We start from the raw sequence: 21336 nt of genomic DNA on the forward strand, positions 1-21336 counted from the left end.
CCTATGGAAGAAAAGAGTGGGTACAAAAAGCAGCCAGGGGGCGTGGCCCAAGCATCTCAGAGGACAAAAGACACGGAAGGGGGCGGCGACCTTTATTCCCATTGGGTGGGAAGCGGGAAGGCGGCCCCAGGAACCGACTCGTGATTGGCGGTAATACGCGAGCGCCGCCTTAGTTGGACACGCCGGGTCCGACGCGATGGTTAATCGCGCGAGAGTTGCGGCGCTGCTCGCGAGGGTTCCCTAAGCGCGCGAAACTCCGAGCGGGGGGGGGGGGGGACTGAGGCAGCCGGCAGATCTCGGCTGCGATGGCTCAGAAGAAGGGCGGCTGGCGGCGCCGCTGGCAGGCCGAGGCCCCCGCGGGAGAGGCCGACGAAGAGACGCCGCGGTGAGAGAAGCGCGGGGGGAGCGTAAAGGGGCGCGGTGGTGCGTTTGCGGAGAGCGAGGGATGGGGAGTCGTCGCCTGCGCCCGAAGCTGTCAAACAGTCTTGATATCAACCAGTATTTTTTGGCCTCTGAGCATCTGCGAAGTGTCTCCCCCCCGCGCGCCTCAGGAAGGAGAGGAACTCAGTTCTGGGGATCTTGCCCTTGCTGGAGTTTTTTTTTATATATATATATATATATATATATATATATATATATATATATATATATATATATATATATATACACACACATACATACACACACACACACATATATATATATATGTCTCCCCCCCACCCCGCGCACCTCAGGAAGGAGGGGAGCTCAGTTCTGGGGATCTTGCCCTTGCTGGAGTTTTTTTTTTAATATATATATATATATACACACACACACACACACACACACATATATATATATACGTATATATGTGTGTATGTGTAAATATATATATGTGTGTGTTTATATAATTTTTATTATTTTTATAATAATAATAAAAAATTATAATATACATAAATCAAAACACAAAAAACAGGAAACATATAAAGTACAAATATATATATATATATAAAAAAGAGCACTTATAAAACCATCACAGTTACATTGTATAATATAAATTGCAAAATAAACAGTGCTCTAATACCCACCCACCCCCTAAAAAGTGTTCCCACCACCACTGGACTTCCGGAGAAGTGTTATGACAGTATTTAAAATTACTATTATTATCTCTATTGTATTAAAAAAGGACATTAATCTATAATTCATTAACTATACTTGTAAAATTGCTGGGGTTCATCATCCTTTATCAGTTAATACCTGAAGTAGTGTCCTTATTAACTTTATTTATAACCGACCTTCTTCAGTCAAGACCAAAGTCAAGACACGTTCTCCTCTCCTCCATTTTGTCCTCACAACAACCCTGCGAGGTAGGTTAGGCTGAGAATGTCCAAGGTCACCCCGCAAATTCCACGTCGGAGTAGAGTTCTGTTCTGAACCTGCGTCTTCTATATTTATGTATGTATTTGTGTCATTTGTACTCTGCTTTTCTCCCCAGTGGTGACCCAACACAGCTTACATCATTCTCCTCTCTTCTATTTTATCCTCACAACAATCCTGTGAAGTAGGTTAGGCTGAGAGACTGTGATTGGCCGAAGGTCAACCAGAGAGCTTCCACAGCACGAATGGGGATTTGAACCCAGGTCTCCCAGAGACTAGTCCAACACTTAACCACTTCCCCCACACTGGCTTTTCTAACCACAACACCACATTTGCTCTTTTGTGCAAAGTGGCATTTTCCTTGCTACTTGATTTACTATTTCGGCACTCAGTATGGGTGAAATAGAGGGTCAGCATAAGCACTGGTGGTTGTGTTGCCATTTCTAGTCTATAAAGACAAGTACCTTTGATCTGTGTTAGTGTAAACACAGCCCACTTTCCAGGCTGAGCTGCATTGAATCCTTTATCAGAAAAAGGTGAGCAAACATATGTAGAAAACCAATGAAGTAAAATCTACACTGTACCTATGCTTACTGCTGCCACTTCTTTTTCTTCATGTGCTAAAGGGGATGCTACACTTGATTTACAGAAATGCACCCAGTGTGGGCAGTAATCTGCCCAAATGGCTATAAGCGATCTGTGACAAAGTGTTTAGGCAGGCACTTCTACAAGTTTGGAAGGACACTGAGAATTCAGATACACTGAAAGGAGAAGAAAAATTTATAGAGAGGAATGATGCAAACTAATGAGCTGGAGAATTAGTGAACTCAAGCAATCAAAATTGTATCAGGCACTGAAAATACCAACACCTAATACTAAAAGTCTGCTTCAATAGCCTATTAGTTCAAGCATCCACACACTGTGCAAGTTAAGGCACTCAAGAGAGGAGGTAGAACTAACTAGCAGCCTACCCATGCAGGTTTAGTTTGACCAAAAATCTAATTCCCAAGACTGTGGGCTAAGTGTCTACACAGCAAATGTACTAAAGTAATCCTGAATGTGGAAGAGCTAGATGGATGTGATGTTGTGACTGATGAGCACTTGAATGGCTGCACCAGTGATTTGGGCAAAGATTCTGGCTTCAGTAATATGACAGGCTGTCAGGTTCAAAAACAAAAAATTATTTTCTTTCGAGGCTTGGAAAGTTGGGGAGGGTGACAGGAGTACCTGACTGATCAGAGGACAAGAGTGTGTGGTCCAGAGTCTTGGAAAAACTTCCAAATACAGTCAAAGAAGGGAGGTATCTAGGCTGGGAAGGAGTGTGTTTGGGGACAGTCTTGGGTGGGGAAGTACATTCAGATATTTCCAGTTCAAATATATATTCAAACATTATGCAGACGAGCTAGCCTGCTATAACAACATCCTGCATTGCTACTCCATATCAGATGACACCCAGGCTGTCCCCATAGCAGCTACCAACATTCGGGATTGGGTGTTCAAATGTGATGCTGCATCAGACAGGCAATCAATCTCCCAGTCCAAATTCTCACCATGGTTTAAACTAAAAGGGATCATGTCAGAGCTTCATACCTGGTCACTATCCCCTTCCATAACCTCAGAATAGCTTTTACATCCCTCCGGTTTCAAACCATGCCAATGGCTTGGATAGTTGGACATTACTCCCAAACACCATGGGCCTCTCACCTATGTATTTGTGGAACCGCTCCAGAGGACCTAACTCATTACTCTTTGTTCTGTCCTTTTTACACAGAGCCCAGACTTAAATTTCTCAGAGCGTTTCTAAAGGGCCTAAATCTTTCTCCAGATCCAGAGAAGCTGCTCTTTCTCCTATCAGATGCCAATCCTGAAGTTTCCCACAAAGTGTCACTCTTTGCTTTAGCAGCTAAGAAAATCCGAGCTAAAGCTGTTTTTAATCGGGGAACTTAACATATTTAAATACTAGTTTCTTGTGGGTCAGACTGTTTTAAAGTTATTTTAATGTTATTTTAATGTTATTTTAATGTTTTGTATGGTGGATTGTGATGGCCTTTGGCCGCAGACAATAAACCTTACTTTATATCCAAAAAATAACTTATTTCTTGATATATTAGGGTGTTCACATGATGTCCTGGATTTTCTGTGATACTGGAAAATAGGTCCTGATAAATCCTAGAAATATTCTTGAGTAACTGGGAATGTTGCTGTGTGACTCCGTTGGTGTCTTCTTGCCAGGGCATATTATCAGCTTGCCAAGGTTGGTTTGGCTTAGATTCCGTGCTTTGAAATTAATGGGTCTTGCAAGGTGAAACATTGTTTTCTTTGTGCAAGTTGGTTTGCATTTGATTCTTGGGTACAATATTTGATTGGATTCTCCAATATGACATTGTTGGGCTTAGAATGGTGTTCCTCCTTAAAAGGGGTTTGCATGGAGGATTCTCTAGTTCTACATTGGTTGTATTAGGCTGCTGCATTGTCCTTTGCTTCTGCTGGGATTCCCTGGTTCTGGATTGGTTGTTTGGGCTTGTTGGTTCTGTTTTCTTTGGGAGGCTTTTGGCCAGTTATTGCTTAGCTTGCTTTTGAGTGTTTGGTTACTGTTTGCCCCAGAGAAAGCTTGGAATTCCCCTCCTATGGGGAACAATGGCAGATGGTTGGGGGCACTTGTTCAGGGGCCATAGAACTGGACCTGTTGGTCCAATTTAGTTGAAATTAAAGGGTTAGTTAGTGGATAGGCACCACCAGCATCGCTGCAATTTTGGTGCCATTAGCTTATTTAAAAGCCCCTCCATGCCCCCAGAAATATTCTTCAGAGGGAATAATGGTGCCGAATAATATCAGAAACCTGGGGGTGGGGTGGGGGAAGGATCCAAATGCCAAACTGGTATTTGGGACCCAAATAACTGAGTCTACCAATGTTTTTTGGCTCCCTGATATCTGAATCTAAAAAATACCAGTCTTTTGCATGATGAACATGCCTAGACTTGTACTGATGAGTGACATATGAGTGTGACTTTAGTGGGCAATTCTTAATAATCCAGTTTCAATCAACCAGAGGGAAGAAGTTCTCTGTGGCTGACAGCGCATGTTTTGCTTTTGGTTTTTTTGTGGCTAAAGGCATAGCACTTAATCACTGAGAGGCATTGGAGTTCAGAGGTATGGACTCTTGCAGAGCCACCCTTATCATACACAAGTTAATGTGAATTAATTAGATTAGGCTGCTCATTTAGCTTTTTTTTGGGTGGGAATGTCCATTTTTTTGTCCCAGTGGGACACGCAGAGAAAAGTGAGCTCTGGCATCAAAAATGGAAGGTGGGTAATGAACCCAAATGGAGGTGTGTTGGCAACAATTGTGTTCATCTGCAGCTGAAGACATGGAAAATGTGGAAGATTGTCAGCAAGTACAACTCTGTGCATTGTCTAGTTAATTTGTACAACCTGCAGACGGCAGAAGATACAAGGATTTCAAATATTGCCTGGCCCATATACCGGTACATAGCATCCAAACAGAGAACATGTGTTATGACAGTCAGTCAACACAATCCTCTTCTTATGCTGTGCACATTGTTATCAGGCGAGCATGCACAAGGTCTGGTGTTCATGCACTTTCTGCAATTGAATGCTCTTCGATCATGCACAAAGAGTAAACACTGGCTTAGGAGACAACTAAGCTCTCAGTGGTCATGCAAGAGAATATCTTTACAACCTTAAGTGCTGGAAGCTTTTTTTTTTTTAATGAAAGAAACAAAGAGAGAGCTGAGGCTCTTGGTGAGCTACCATCTGCAGCCTGTGTTGTTTTCCAGCTTTTCTGATGTCTGTGGGAATTATGGTATACACTAGCTACAGCTGGGGGGGGGGGGCTAGGTGTTTTTACTGGCACCACTGTTGATGTGCTTTTGCCAATGGGGCACTGATGTTTCTTCCATTCTCTTGCCACAGTGATGATGGCTCCTCACTCTCTGCCCTGAGGCGCTTGGAGCGCAGCCAGTGGACAGACAAGATTGATGGACAGTTTGGGTTTGAAAGGATGAAGGAACCTGCCGAGAGAACTGGCTGGTTGATCAACATGCACCCAGTATGAACCTCTATTTTTCCTTTTCCTTTAATGTCGCCTCTTTAAAGATTCGTTGAAACTTTTCCTGCCGAAACCCAAAATGACTTTCTTCATGTGGTTGCTGAAGAGGGGGAGGGAAAGCGTAGTTGCTGTTCCCACAAGTTAAGAGAGCCAGCATCCAGACATTGGACATGATAGGAAAATAAATTAATAAGGGACACTTCACTTCAGTAGAAGTAGTTATGTATAACTGATAAATTTAGGATGCTTCCTTGAAAAAGTGTAATGATTAATTGATTAGATTTCTATCCCGCCCTCCCCCCTACCGAACTAGGACTCAGGGCTGCTCACAACACAAGGTGACACAATATAATAACAACTTTGAGATAATGCTGATTTAAAAAACAAGCAATGGATAAGTTTACAAAAATAAAATGATGTTGTTGTTAAGTTTACAATCTTAATAAACATACACAATAATGGCACAATCAATCCAAACCTATTAATCCCTCAGTAAAATAGAATACAAATAAATAAATAAAACATCACTGTATGTTAATATGCTTGACTGAAGTGGGATCTCACCTATGTGTGATCCCAGTCCAAGAAAACACCTTTGTGAAGAAGGAGGGCTTCCTCAGATCAAGTTTAACTTTTAGCTATGCCCATCTTCACCTGCAAGGCATGCTATGATAACATCACAGCATCCTGAGGCAAAAGACTCTAAAATGACATTACTTAATGTTAATTGAGAGTGTTGGGGGGTGGGCATTGTCCCCTGCCCAAGACTCCCATTTCATAACAGGCGTACTTCGTGGCTGGGGGGGGTGAACCGCCTCTGTGTTACAAGAGTAAGAATCTCTCTGCTCTTATATTAGTTCTCAGAGGAAGATACAGATGGATCTTGGGGAGGGGAGGGTAATAGATCTGTTTCATTGGTTGGATTCAGTGGCATTCTCTGTTCTAGACGGAGGTTTTGGATGAGGATAAACGCTTGGTCAGTGCTGTGGATTATTATTTCATCCAGGAGGATGGGAGTAGGTTTAAGGTGAGTAGCTGTTTAAGAAGAAGGGGAATGAGGTAGGTGAAATTTATGCCTTTTAAAGAACTTGCTGAAAATTTTTCAGAGGGAGCACTGTGTAGAAATGTGTAACTGATGGCATATTCAGTGAATGTCTAATCAAGCAGAGTCAAATTTCTTTCATCTGTCATCATGTGTAAGTCTAGATGGCAGCAGTTTGCAAATTATGTTCTTGGGGAGCCTGCTGTTCCTCAGAAGCCTGTATTGGGCTTGGCATGAAAAAGAGGGAGGCTTGCACTCTGAAAGCGATGTTCAGTGCATCTCTCTTCCCAAGTGTATAGCCAAAAGAGGAAGAGGGATTACGCATTTGCAGGTTAAAGTGATTTTTCTCCCTTAGGGGAGTGCTGGAACAAACTCTCTCACCGTGTTATTTGTTACTATGAAAAGGAGCCATGAAATTTCAGTGCAGCCATAGCCTGTCAATGATTACTAACCTTCCGTGGCAGCGGATAGTTGTCGATAATGTTGTCTGTGTTCTAGGGTGCAACTCCAAGTTCATGTGGACTATAGGCAAGGAGCAAGAGGTCTGAGCAGAGCCCCATATCCCTCCCAAACTGAGAAAGGACACCAGAATTCTGCATAGCTCATCTATGGTGAACAACCTGAAGGGGTCATTGGGAGCCCTTCGTCAGTAAGGGAAAGGCTTCCTGAAGGCAAAATAATGTAGCTTTTCATGAGACTTGAATGATGATATTGAAGGAAAGGAGTATCCAAGATTTGTCCTCTAGGCTTTTATGAATAAGTGTACCTTCTAAATTAGTTACCTGTCATCTGTATGGGATTTATGTGTCCTTCATTAATTAAGTGTTGCTCTCTGCTCAGTAAGATTTTTTTCCTTGTTTCATGAGAAACTGAAGAGAATGCTGAGAAGTGCAGCTCTTTTCATACCTTCCTTTCATTTGTGGAGGAGAAAACAGCATTTTAACAGAACTTTAAAAGATGGACGTTGCACAGCTGATGGAAGAAAAATGCCCCTCTTTTTTTTGTTCTTGCAGTTGAGTGTATGTGTGGCTCACCATCTTTGCTCTTTCCTAGGTGGCATTGCCGTATAGGCCATACTTCTATATTGCAACACGAAAGGTTGGTATGAATTTCTTGGCCCACACCTTATAGGGAGGGTGTTTATGTTTCTCTCTGTGCGTATGCATGTTTCTCTGTGTGTATGCATGCACAACAGGCTCAGAAGCTCTACTCTAATGGGCAGGACCCTGCATGGTCTGTAATAGTTTTCAAACAATGTTCCAGAAGGCCATGGGAGGTACAGCTCCTTGGAACCTTGTCAGGAATTCCTCAGTATGAAGGTCAGTCAGGCTGAACTATGAAAGGCTGCTTACCCACTTCTGCCAGTCTTGCCTTCAGTGTGTTTAAATACAGGAGACATTGAGTGCAATCTAGGGTATACTTGCAGTTCACAAGGAGCAATGCTAAAGTCTACTAGGCTTCACCAGTGATGCACATACTGATGCTGCAACCTAGAAAGTGCACCACAAGCTTTTGCAATACCCACAGGTTCTGCAGCACACTTGTAGAAAGTTTCAGAGTATAAAAAATGTTGAAATATGTTGTTCTCATGGACAAAAATATGCTTAGCCCCTCTAATGGACAGTGGTCTTTCTAGGGTTGTGACCGAGAAGTGTCATCTTTCCTTTCCAAGAAGTTCCAAGGGAAAATAGCAAAGCTTGACACTGTACCCAAAGAGGATCTTGACTTGGTAAGAAACGCTTTCAGTGATGTTGCTGGGAGATTCTGGGGTAGTTGCTGTAAGCTCTTGACCCATCGAACCAGAAATCACCACAGAGACAATCAGATTCCAAGCAGATGGCTTTACTGGTCAAATAGGCAATACAGTGCATTGGGGATAAGATGACAGCTATGAGTTGTCTTGCTCGTTAGTTGGAAATATAAGGCAGAGAAACGGCAGGAGATTACAAAGCATAAACAGAGCATTATTTCCCAGGAGTGGCGTTCCCAGGCTTTGGTATGTGAAGCCGTCCTTGAAGTCTGGACGGTTCAGCAAAGAAACGAAAGGAAACATCTAAACCGAGATAACAGCCTGACAGTTGCCCAATTTGGGAGTCAGAGTGATGATTTAGGTAGCCAGTGGCCTGTAGCATCCCAGTATCTTAAAGCACATGGAACTCCCCCAGGAATTGTGACAGTTTTGTTACTTCCTAATCTGCATCAGTTATTTCTTATGGTTAGAGTCCATAGTGCATTGGAAGATCGCATACTTTACATGCAGAAGCTCACAGGATCAATCACTGGCCTCTTGAGCTAAAAAGGGCTTGATTGGCAAGGCTTCTCCTTTCCACTGTGCACGCTTTTGGTTGTTTTTTCCTCTCTTCTGGCTCAATTGGTATAAGGCAACTTTATGAAAATGCTTCTGTTCTGCTTTTTTGCTTCAGAGCAAAACTTAAAACACTCTGTCCAAAGATAGCTGACAGCTGAAAATACATTCACAACTATATAATTACAACTAAAATAGGATCATCATCTCAAATTAAATCTGCAAGAAGGTCTGTGCCTCCATAAAGGTATCAGCCAGATTCCTTCAGAAGAAGAATTGTCTTATATTTCTTTCAAAAACTTGGCAAAGTCAGAGCCTTCTTCGCTTCTATGGGGAGGCCATTCTACAAGGAGGGTTGGTACAGAGAGACCCCAAGTATGGGTAGCAAGGAGAGCAAACAGCCTCTGGAGCACCAAACTAGCTATTCAGAGGAGTGCAGTTGGTGCACAGGTTCATATAAAGAGGAGGGGTCCTTCAGATACATGGATCCAAGGCCTCTACTTCCTTATACTGCAACTCCGACATTGCCTTTTCTCTTACTATCCCTCTTGCTTCCTATTGATTATTGTATTGTTTCATTTTTTCCTCCATCTCAGTGAATTTCTCTTCATACTTAACAGCTTCTTTCTCTTGTAGCCAAATCATCTGGTTGGCCTGAAGCGAAACTACATCAAGCTCTCCTTCAATTCAGTGGACGACCTAATAAAAGTGCGCAGGGAGATCTCACCTGCTGTGAAGAAGAACAGAGAACAGGACCTAGCAACAGACACCTACACCACCATGCTAGCCAGGTAGAGTAGCCTCAGGTCAGGTCCTAGATCCTGGTGGAGTTCGGTTTGGACTGAGTTGCACTAAGTCTTCAATATGCCAGACAGTGTTCTGTTGCCTGCTCTTGGAGAGGCTACTAAGGTCGCTGCTGAGTTTTGAGTTTGTCATAAATAAGTTATCTATGTTGGGAAGGATTTTCCTATTATATTTGCTGATATTGTCAGCTTTTTTTCCTCTCAATGCAACTGGCTGATAAATTGATAATGCTTGCTCCTTTTTATGTCTGTGCTGCTGTCTCGGCTGATGTATCCTGTTAAGAGGCAATGCTGCTTATGCCATGTTCTTGTGATGGATGACTGCTGCCATCCCCTTTGAGTTGAAGAGGCTTTTTCTGCTGGGAAGAGGACCTTCTCAGCTTTTGTCCTGCTTGCACTGTCGTCCTCCCCTGAGCAAAGTGAACTTTCACAATGAATCCAATATTCTTTCTCTTGAGCCTCAAAGCCTGAGGTCTCAGTTTATATGTTACCATGGCAGCCTAAAAGCCATTTTCATTTGGCTGCTTCTCATGATGTTCTTGTACAGGTTGGATACAAGAATCACACAGATAAGACAAATTGTATGGCTTCCTTCCCACCCCCATCTTGCCTCGGTGGGAAAAGGCAGCCTCTCATAGACTTTGCCCATAAAATTCTTGCATCCAGATTCTCTGGAGGGTTACATTTAAGTAAGAGGAACCACAGCATTGTGGCCCATCATCCAAAATCACTGGAATGGCATGGGAAGAAACCTCAAAAAAGTAGCTCTGATGCTGTGGCAAAAACTTGTGAACTGGCCTCCAGGCATGATTGTAAACGCTTTTTAAGCTGAACTAGCCACTTCTTTGTGCAGTGCTCTGACAGGGAGCAAGCTGGCCAGTGAAGAGGAGAGACCCTCTAAGAAGACTACAGACCAGATGGACAATATTCTCGACATGCGGGAGTATGACGTCCCGTACCATATCCGTCTGTCCATCGATCTGAAGATCCATGTGGTGAGTGAAAACTGGGGAAGATCTGCTTCTCCTCCTTGATTGCTAGTGACACGATGTTAAGAAGTAGCTACTAGACATGAAATGTTCTGCCAATATAATATTCCACTTCTAAATCTCTTGGAAAAAAGCAGGCAGTTACTTGACCTTCAGGTACTAGGAACTGAATCTGAGACCTTGTGCATGCAAAACATGTACACTGCCTTATGTGGGGTGTGTGCGCGCAGTTTTGCTCGATTCACAGCTGACTCATGGCAACCCCATAGGGTTTTTTAAGGCAAGAGGTTTTCGGAGGTGGTTTGCCATTTCCTGCCTCCGTGTCACTACCTTGGTAGTACTTGGTGGTCGCCCATCCAAAGTCTAACCAGGGCCTACCTTGCTTGGCTTCTGAGATCTGACAAGATCAGGCTAGCCTGGGGCTATCCAGGTCAGGGCACACTACCCGTTAGCTATGGGCTTTCCCATAATATTCCTGCCTGTGAGAAGAACTACCATGATCACTGGGGGAAATGCCCTGCTTGGAGACCATGGACTTTCTTTCTTCCACACATTAATCCTTGGCAGCAACACAATGCTTCTGATACTTCCTTCCTCTAAGGAAGCCTCACTCCCAGATTTTCTTTTCCCAAGAGTAAGAAGCAGAAGCCACTTTCTCTGTCCACAAGCATTCCTGCCTTTGGGTTATAGTTTGTTCCACTCAAAGTGGAACTCACCCACCTTTTCTCCTTTTTTCGTTGTAGAAGTTAATTTGACTGAGAATCCTCCCTTTTGCTTCTTTTGTGTCTCTTATTCCATGTTTGTCTTAAAATAAGTAAAATGTATTTGTATGTGGCCATAGGCCTTCACAAAACATCATCCACAGAGTAGCACAATGTAAAAAAGAAGAGACATGTACAGGAAAGTAAAATTTAGTAGAATTAACATTGATATGAACCACCAAAAACAACATCATTTATGGGATTCTGCTCTAGAGCTATATACCTTAGCCCTTATTTTTCTTGCTACCAGAGCAAACAGTGATGTTTTATGAGAAATATACTTGATGTTCTGTGAGAAATATACTTGTTGGAGTCAGACAACAAAAATATTATTTTCTCCTTTTTAGAGTTTGTACCCACCAGTAGCCCATCAAGAAACTTAATTCCTGGGCTGTACAAATCCCGTTTGTTATGTGTTTTTATTGAATTAATTTATAATTTAAAAATACTTTTAATTGTTCAAATATTTTAATTTTTTAAAATGTTTGCCACCTTGGGGACCCTGATTGGGTGGGAAAGCAGCATAAAAATGTTTAAATAAATAAATGTGAATGTGCCAGTCAGGTTTCACAATACTTAGCACATGATTACTGTATGGAAGGGTGCATAGCAAAACCCGTCTCTCTGCAGCTTCCCTGGTTCTCTCCTCCTCTGGCAGGCTCACTGGTACAACATCCGCTATCGGGGCAGCAGCTTTCCTCCTGAAATCACCCGCCAAGATGACCTGGTAGAGCGGCCAGTGAGTATTTATGTTTTTACTTAATTTTTGTTTCCCTCTTAATTTTTCATATTCGCTCATAGGTTCAAACAAGCCGCACATTAAAATAATACATCCAAAATTAAATTACAGATTATTGGGAAAGTATTGAGTACTAAATAATAGCAGACAAATGAATACAAATCCAAATAGCTAAAGACAGCAACTGGCAAATCGATAAAACAGTGGGAGCCACATTCCACCCTTAAAAGCCTTGGTGAACAGAAGAATCTAATCTGGTGCCTGAATGCTAGAAGTGGTGGCACCTCACAAATGCGTCTGGCCAGAATATTTTGCAAGTGGGGCACCACCGCTGAAAGGCCTTTTTGCAATTGCCGCCCATCTTAACCCTGAAGGTGCCCAGACGAGGGACCTGAAGCCATTTGTAAAGAGGGCTGTTTCCAGACTGATATTGATGTGAACATTTTGATTCCGACCAGGATCCTGTTGTTCTAGCTTTTGACATTGAGACCACTAAACTCCCTTTAAAGTTTCCTGATGCTGAAACGGACCAGATAATGATGGTCTCCTACATGATTGATGGCCAGGTATGTAAACTTGTTCACTGGTCTAACCCTATATGTTTACAAGTCTGTATATTTGGTTTTTCTGCAGTGCCCTAATTCCCCTGCTATATGGTGATGGAACATTCCCCCACCACAAACTTGATTTATTTACTAACACCGTATCTAATAGTGAAGCAGCTGGCCCTTGTCTTGGGCATGCATTAATACAAAAGGGAAAAGGGGTGGAGGGGGAAGAGGAAAATAAGCAGATTCGGATGCCTAACTTCTTCAGTCTATAAATTTGTAGGACAATAAAAATAGAAAAACTACTTGATTCAGGATCATTTGTACTGCCTTATGTATCTAGTTGCTCATTGTTTTGTATCAGCAGCAATCCATGTCTGTAGGAGGGGGTATGTGTATATCTGCACATGTAGGCTCCAGAGTTCCTACTGCTGCACAGAATGAACCTGTTCCTTAAAATACTATAATGTTTGAATTTAACTTGCTTATTCTCATTTGATATTGCTAGAGTTCAGTTTGCTTGTTTCATGGGACATCCATTCAGATTCTTACTTGAAGCTGATGTTAAGAATGTTAACTTCCACCAAAGGAATTGTGCTTTTCAGGTGCCTGCAGCCCTACTGGAAGGGAACCCAAACCACAGTTCATCTTTGAGTTGTCTGGGTCACAAATTGCTTCCAAGAGTGTCTCTCATAAGCAGACCAACCCAGTTCCTTTCTTGTATTTCCTCCCCAGGGTTACCTGATCACAAACAGGGAGATTGTTTCAGAGGACATTGAAGACTTTGAGTTTACTCCCAAACCGGAGTATGAGGGTCCCTTCTGCGTCTTTAATGAACCAGATGAGGTAAGTAGGTTTCTTTTGGAAGCTGCTTGAGTACCTCCAATTTTTTTTTCCTCCCTGTGAGCCCCAAGCCAATCAAATTGGTGGGAGTGGGGGGGTGATTACACTGTAGTCAGTGTTGACTGGGTCATCGATGGCCTTGATTGCCTGCAGGGCTGTGATGGTAAAGTATACATCTGACACTATGGTTCCCTAGCAGGAATGTTCCAGGTGTGAGAGAAGTAGAACAGGCATGTCATTCCCTCACAACAGTGACCTCTAAATGTATTTGGCTGCTCTTCTTTTTAAAACCAGGCCCATCTTATCCAACGGTGGTTTGAGCATGTTCAGGAGACCAAGCCCACCATCATGGTGACTTACAACGGAGACTTCTTTGACTGGTGAGAACAGGCTGGAGCCAGGTCTTGAACCTCATAAGCATTCAGCATTTGGAAAGTTTAAAGTTACATTTGATTTCGCTTTAACCAGTGGTTTTCAAACAAACTTCTTAAAAAACTCTGGAATATAATTGGGGTGTTCCTCAATGAGAAGGTTAATAATAATGATGAAGAAGAAGAGTTGGTTTTTTATACCTTGCTTTTCTTTTACCAAAAGGAGTCTCAAAGTGGCTTATAATCTCCTTCTCTCTCCTTCCCCCACCACAAGTACCTTGTGAGGTAGGTGAGGCTGAGAGAGTTCAGAGAGAACTGTGACTAGCCCAAGGTCACCCAGCAGGCTGCATGTAGAGGAGTGGGAAATCAAACCCAGTTCTCCAGATTAGAGTCTGCCGCTCTAAAACACTACACCATGCTGGCTTCGAACTGCACGCCTCCCGGAAGAATCACTTGGCCACCCTGCATTGTGTAGTTTCAGGAGGCTGTTGGGTGTGTTCAAAGTCACACTTTTAATTCAAGCATGATCAAAGCCCAGCAGGCCTGGCTAGTGTCCCACATGAACTGAGTGTACAACTTCAAATATAATCCTGCATGATGCACAGGAGCTCCGTCATGGATGTCTGACCGTTCCTTGCTAGAGCAGTAAATGAAGAATAGATTCCCTTAAGACAGGAAGTTTAAAAGGTACTGCTTTAGCTAGCTGAAGTTAATGTTACAATATCTTTCAGTGGTACAGAATTAAGCCATTGCATTAGGATCAGATATGCCTCAGAAGACTTAAGTATAATGAGTTGTCTGAGACAGCTCCGTGTACAGAAACAAAAACTGCATTCTGTAAATCAGACAATATTGATACTTCATTACTGGGTTTTGCATTAAGATTATTGTGGTAATGCAAAAGAGCAAGATCCTCAATACCCTGACCTGGATGGCCCAGGCTAGCCTGATCTCGTCAGATCTCAGAAGCTAAGCAGGGTCAGCCCTGGTTAGTATTTGGATGGGAGGCCACCAAGGAAGTCCAGGGTTGCTATACAGAGAAAGGCACTGGCAAACCAGCTCTCTTAGTCTCTTGCCTTGAAAACCCCATAAGGGGTCACCATAATTCGGCTGCCACTTGACGGCACTTTACACACACACACACACAAGATCCTCAATAACTCCCTGGTTAGTCCAATAATTATTTTGGAGAGAGGCTGAATTGTCCATCATCCCCAGGCCCTTTGTGGAAGCCAGAGCGGCGGTTCACGGAATGAACATGAAGCAGGAGATCGGGTTCCAAAAGGACAGCCAAGGGGAATACAAAGCTTCTCAGTGCATCCACATGGATTGTCTGAGGTACTGAGTGGTCTCTGCTTTATCCTGTTGCATCCTCTCCATTTGGGGCTTACAGCGCAGTCCTAGACAGAGTTAGTCCCTTCTAAGCCCATTGAAGGCAGTAGCTTAGAAGGGTGTAACTGGTTAGGATTGCACTCTTTTTCTGCTAAACAGGGAAACGTTTTCTGTGCTTTGTGCCTCTCGTTAGCCTTTGTGCCTTTGGACTGAGATTTGTTCTGCAGTGGGCTGGTTAGTATCTGGGTGTTCTCCTAGCCCAGCACTTTTCAAACCGTTTTCCAGGGAATCCTGGGATTGCTTATCATGGGGTCCTTAGTCAGAAGAGTGTTAATAGTGGAGGAGCATCCTTGTGAGACTCTTGGCCTAGCACTGACCCAATTGATCCTAGCAGCACAGATCTTCATCAGAGAGCTGGATGTATTCTAAGGCACACTTTCAGTTGTTGAGGCTCGTTGGGCCTGACCAGAACTCTGGTTGGGCTCCAGAAACTTTTACAATAGTCAGCAAAGGTTTGGGCCTCCTTGGCAGTGGGGAAATATGATCCTTGAAGGAAGAAAGACTGGAAGCTACTGCCTTTGGTCTTCGACTCCAAATCACACTTCATGTAGCTTTGTTCCATTCCTTTTTGGTTGGTGCTTCTCGTATACAGGCCGTTCTGCCACCTTTTGCTTTTGTGCTTCTGTCCATAGGTGGGTCAAGAGAGACAGTTACCTGCCAGTGGGAAGCCACAACTTGAAAGCAGCAGCCAAAGCAAAGCTGGGCTATGACCCTGTGGAGCTGGATCCTGAAGAGATGTGCCGGATGGCTACTGAAGAACCTCAGGTGCTTCCATCCCTTCTGTGTGTTGACCAGGGTGACACCACCAACTCTGCCAATTCATGCCATGGTTGAGGGGACGGGTGCTGAAATCGTCTCCCAGAACTGCATACCTGTCATCCCAACCCCACCCGGCACTCTTGAAGAATCTTGATAGGTTTTGTTTTTAGTTAAAGCCAGCAAGTTGCTTCAGTAGCTTCTGCTAAAGACTAAATAATACTTAAATTTAAGTGGTACTTTCAATTTTCAGAGTGCCTTATATACATTATCTTGCTGTAATGATTCCAACGAACTACGCTGTAACATAAGCCAGTTTTATTGCAGAATTGGCAGGGTTGTCTGAGCAAGAATGGCTTGCCAAAAGCTACCTAGTGAATTCATGGCAGAGATGAAATTTGAACTCAGGACCTTGCCAAATTGCAGTCCATTACTACATGATACCAACTGGCCTAGAAATCAGTTTCAGGTAGCCAGGAGGTATGCTCTGCTCTGCCTCGGTATATATTCACTACTCTCTGGGCTTTGGCAGAATTCTTTTATTTACTCCAACTGCTGGATGCAGGTTTCTGAATTCACAGTATAAGATCCCCTGAATGTAAGGAGCTTTTCTTCTTTATGAGGATCACTCTTTCTCCACTCCTCTTCCCCTTGTGTTGAACTACACTGGGTGACCAACCCGCTACAGGTATTTGGATGGGAGAATGAAGAAATATGGGTCTGGCTGTGGCATGCTGAGATCCATGCTCTTGCCTGTCACCTGCTTTTCAGGTCAGTAAACTAGAGGCAAGAGCATACCAAAGCACAGGACAGCTATGTATAAATGGGTGCACTAGCTCTTATTTTGAGACTCCCTAGTGGCACATGCATTCAAAAGGCTGGCCATCACTGGATTCAGCTTACATTTTTAACTATTAAATCAGCATTTAGCACAGAGAACTTTCATTGCCACAAAAAGCCTCCACTGACTGACGTGTAGCAGAATATAGCCAAGGATCCTCCATTCATTGTCAGTGCTGCAGATAAACGGGATGTCTTGACATGTTGCTTGTGCAGAATCCTTATGTGGTCTTTGGGGCAGAAAAACTAAAAGTGCTCCAGTTGTCCTGCTTGCCACCACATATTCAGGGCAGGGTACAGGAGTTTCGTATATTGTAAAAATGACCAGATGGTGTGCCGTCTCTTCTCCAGACTCTAGCCACCTACTCAGTGTCTGATGCTGTTGCTACCTATTACATGTACATGAAGTACGTTCACCCTTTCATCTTCGCCTTGTGCACCATCATCCCAATGGAGCCTGATGAGGTGAGTGTGCTGGAGCCTCATTCTTGTTCTGGTAGGGACAACAAACCGTCATGCTGAGAATGCAATAAAGGAGGATCCCAGCCAGACAGGCGGAGGGCTTTGCTGAAATCTAATCACCTGAAAGTGTCTCTGTGTGAAATCTGCTTGTTACGCCAGCATTCATTCCATTCTCAGCATTGGTGCCCTCTAAGTAGCAAGGCACAGCAGCCTTGTACGTGTGTACTATTAATACACAGGCAGCTTACATCAAAGATCTTGAGTAGACTGAATCTTTGATAACTAAACATAAAATCCAGAAAGCACAGCCAGTGGGGACCAATCAGTAGACCAGCCACTTTGGCAGAATTTAGAGAGAAAAGATAGTCTCAGAGCTCATAGATGTTTTGTTTAGCATAGTTTGGGTTATTCTTCTGTAGAATCCTCTGAGACTGAGAGAGGGACTCTTCCTCAAAGAGATTCCAGAAGCTTCTAGAGGTCCTGCCTCCTTGAGGGGGCTGGGAAGAGCCTCCCACCTCACAGAATGCCAGAAAGTAAGAGATTTCTGGTTAATGTCATGTTGCTTTCTCCTCCTCCTCCAGGTGCTGCGAAAGGGCTCCGGGACACTGTGCGAAGCACTGCTCATGGTTCAGGCCTACCATGCCAACATCATCTTCCCCAACAAGCAAGAGCAGGAGTTCAACAAGCTCACCAACGATGGGCATGTGCTGGACTCAGAGACGTATGTTGGGGGCCACGTGGAGGCACTGGAATCCGGGGTCTTCCGCAGTGACATCCCCTGCCGCTTTAAGATGGTATGAGCTTTGGAGCAGCATTTTGTGGGGTTGGGGTCAGTGGGAGGGGGCAGATAGGAAAGTTCCATTCTGCCATTGGGTAGTTTAGTTTGGATCCAACCCGGTGGCTGTAATTAAACCTTGATGCTGAATGGGGAGGGGCTGTGACTCAGTGGTAGAGCATCTGCTTGACATGCAGAAGGTCCTAGGTTCAATCCCCGCATCTCCAGTTAAAGGGACTAGGCAAGTAGGTGATGTGAATAGACCTCTGCCTGAGACTCTGGGGAGCTGCTGCCTGTCTGAGTAGACAATACTGACTTTGATGGACCAAGGGTCTAATTCAGTATAAGGCAGCGTAATGTGTTCAACCGTGCATAGAGTCCTAACCACTGGTACAGAGGTCAGGGCTAAGGAATGCCCAGTATTGGGCTGACTCTCCAGTTCTTGGGGGAGATGACCCTGCCTCTTTTTCACCAGAGAGAGTACACATTGCTGCTACTTCCTCAAATTCTGAGCAGGTAATGTAGCAAGGATCTTCTTTGCTTCTGCTGCTCTCTCGGTTGTCCATTTAAGCAGACGGATAGACTGTGAAGTTCGAGCTAACATACAATCATGTTTATCTAATAAAACTATCATACCAGGAAGGGACCAAACAGTACATATTGGGAGGTGGTCACTTCTCCCTTAAACAATCCTATTTCAAAACCAAGACAATATTTAATAAGCACTGGCGAGACAATTACATAATCTATAACACTAGCTCCTTTTAAACCAGGGGTGGGGAATCTTATTTCCGCCAAGGGCCATTTGGATATTTATAACATCATTTGCGAGCCATACAAAATTATCAGCTTAAAAATTATCCGAGCAAACCCCAAGCAGGCAGCTGCCCCAGATGACACCCTCCGGCGCAGGCAAGCATCCAACTGGTGGTGCACTCCCCCACCTGGTGGCACAGGATGGTCTGTTGCACCAGCCGGGCATAGCCGTCCAGCCGCATGCTGGAGTTGCTCCTGCTCTGCATGGTCAGGGCCGTATTCTTCAACCAGCTCCTGCTACCTCCACCCTGCCCCCTTTAACCCCTCCATTGTCACCACTTCCGCCCCCAGCCCTCTTGTAGTACAGAGGGAATATGTTTCTCCACAGCCCGGGTGGGAAAGGGTTAACACAGTTTCTTGGGCGGTCCTAGCAGCTCCATAGCTAGCGACTCTTCTGCAAGGGGGGGAAAAGGTTCCTTTTCTCAGCAAACTCATATCCACCTTGAATAGAGGGTATTCCTGTCCGCAGGAGGGGGCGGATCGCCAGACTTGGATCCTTCTGAGCTAGAGATCTGCCAGGACCCATAAAGGGCCAGACCAAATGATTTCGCGGGCCTTAAACGGCCCCCGGGCCTGACGTTCCCCACCCCTGCTTTAAACCATAATAAGTATACATTCCCATCCTATCAATTTGTCTTCCATTTAAAACAACTAAATTCTTTTCAATAAAGAGTAACAATAATTGTCTCCCTGCCGTATTCACCTTTTGGTCTCTAGTCTCTCTCCCAAATAAAAAGGGAAGTGATGTTTATTCTCTCACCTGGACTGTTTATAGTCATCCTGTGTAGTGGTCAAGACTTACTGGAAGGATTGATATCCCTTCAGGGCAGTGAGTCAATTTCTGCTTTCCCATGATGTGCAGTGTTCTAGCACAGGTCTGTACTGGGTTGACAATTCTCAACACAGACATAATGCCCTTGTGTTTTCTAGAATCCTGCTGCCTTTGACTTCCTGCTGCAGCGTGTAGAAAAGACGATGCACCATGCCATTGAGGAAGAGGAAGGCATACCCCTAGATCAGGTTACCAACTTTCAGGAGGTAATTTTGACTTTGTTTTATGCAGGTAGACTAACATTACATGACCCTGGATAGAAGAAGGAGATGGCAGTGGTTGGGTTCTTGGCCTGTACATCATCCCTTTGTTACCATTGTGCAGAATGCCTTTCCTTCTAGTTACTGGTTACTTTAGCCTCCATTCTGTTTTCTCACCACTTTATTGGGGGGTGGTATGGTTCAGCGTTGTTTAAAGAGGTTTGGTGCTTTGGAGCCAGACAGTGGTTCTGAGAGCCAGTGTGGTATAGTGGTGGTTTGAAGCTGTGGACTCTGATCTGGAGAACCGGGTTTGATTCCCCTCTCCTCCACATGAGCGGTGGAGGCTAATCTGGCGAACTGGATTTGTTTCCCCACTCCTACACATGAAGCTAGCTGGGTGACCTTGGGCTAGTCACAGTTCTCTCTGAACTCTCTCAGCTCCACCTACCTCACAGGGTGTCTGTTGTGGGGAGGGGAAGGGAAGGTGATTGTAAGCCTGTTTGATTCTGCCTTAAGTGGTAGAGAAAGTCGGCATATAAAAACCAACTCTTCTTCTTCTTCATTCTGATAGAAGACTTGTCACTGTGTTCAGAGGGCAACACCAACTGCATATGCAGGGCCTGGTGAGATATCCTTGTCTGTGCCAAACTGCTTTTATCTGTCTCGTCTGCCTTTACACCATTTCCTCTTGTAACAGGTTTGTGATGAAATCAAAGCCAAGCTGAATTCCCTGAAGGACGTTCCCAACAGGATCGAGTGTCCTCTCATCTACCACCTGGACGTGGGGGCCATGTATCCCAACATCATCCTGACCAACAGACTGCAGGTGAGCACAACGGCTTAGCAGAGAAATGAGGAGTTCCTCCTCTGGTTTGCATCTTATTCTGCCAGACGTTCTGCCATAGGAAAGGAAATGTCACAACATTTAATAAAATACTTGGTGCTGGCTATTTCTCCGAGTCACGGGAAAGAAGGCCGCTTCTCAGGAAGTGGGTTTCTGTTTAGTGGTTCAACGACTCGGGGTGCAAGTTCAGGGCAGGGCTCTTCTTCCTATTCTCTCATTCGAAAGAACCAGGTTCTTAACCTGCAGCTTGTGCTATAGAATCATAGAATTGAAACCCTGTGACCTAGACTCTCAGGTAGGGCTGTCAATTCGGTTCGGTCCGAACTGAAAATCAACCGAATTTCCCCTGATTCGGTGATTTTCTGTTCGGACGGATCCGAACTCAAAACTGGCGGGCAACCGGGGGGGCCGAATTCAGCGAGTTCGGGAGTTCGCGAATAAATTCGGCAAATTCGGCCCCCCCTCCAGCGGAGCCCGCTGAAAGGTGCGGGCTGCCCTTTAAACTGATCTGCGCCTCCCAGCTGGGAGGCTCAGATCAGTTTAAAGGGCCCCCGTGCGCCTTCAGGGGAGCCCGCTGAAGGGGGGCGGGCTGT

At 44.4% G+C, this 21336-nt stretch overlaps 1 protein-coding gene across 1 annotated transcript in view; it reads left to right on the plus strand.

Annotated features, from left to right (window-relative positions):
• The first annotated feature begins 305 nt into the window (after positions 1–305).
• POLE (DNA polymerase epsilon, catalytic subunit) overlaps positions 306–21336 on the plus strand; it is a 52952-nt gene continuing 31921 nt past the window's right edge. The window contains exons 1-17 of the mRNA XM_056859237.1: positions 306–385; positions 5290–5425; positions 6372–6452; positions 7521–7565; positions 8104–8196; positions 9409–9563; positions 10429–10570; positions 11984–12064; positions 12523–12630; positions 13348–13458; positions 13750–13835; positions 15045–15164; positions 15851–15983; positions 17166–17279; positions 17858–18070; positions 19798–19905; positions 20597–20725. Coding sequence (XP_056715215.1) covers positions 306–385; positions 5290–5425; positions 6372–6452; positions 7521–7565; positions 8104–8196; positions 9409–9563; positions 10429–10570; positions 11984–12064; positions 12523–12630; positions 13348–13458; positions 13750–13835; positions 15045–15164; positions 15851–15983; positions 17166–17279; positions 17858–18070; positions 19798–19905; positions 20597–20725 — 1935 coding nt within the window. The remainder of the gene's footprint in view (positions 386–5289; positions 5426–6371; positions 6453–7520; positions 7566–8103; positions 8197–9408; positions 9564–10428; positions 10571–11983; positions 12065–12522; positions 12631–13347; positions 13459–13749; positions 13836–15044; positions 15165–15850; positions 15984–17165; positions 17280–17857; positions 18071–19797; positions 19906–20596; positions 20726–21336) is intronic.

The sequence above is a fragment of the Euleptes europaea genome, chromosome 13 (assembly GCF_029931775.1).
Source record: "Euleptes europaea isolate rEulEur1 chromosome 13, rEulEur1.hap1, whole genome shotgun sequence".
Lineage (NCBI taxonomy): Eukaryota > Metazoa > Chordata > Lepidosauria > Squamata > Sphaerodactylidae > Euleptes > Euleptes europaea.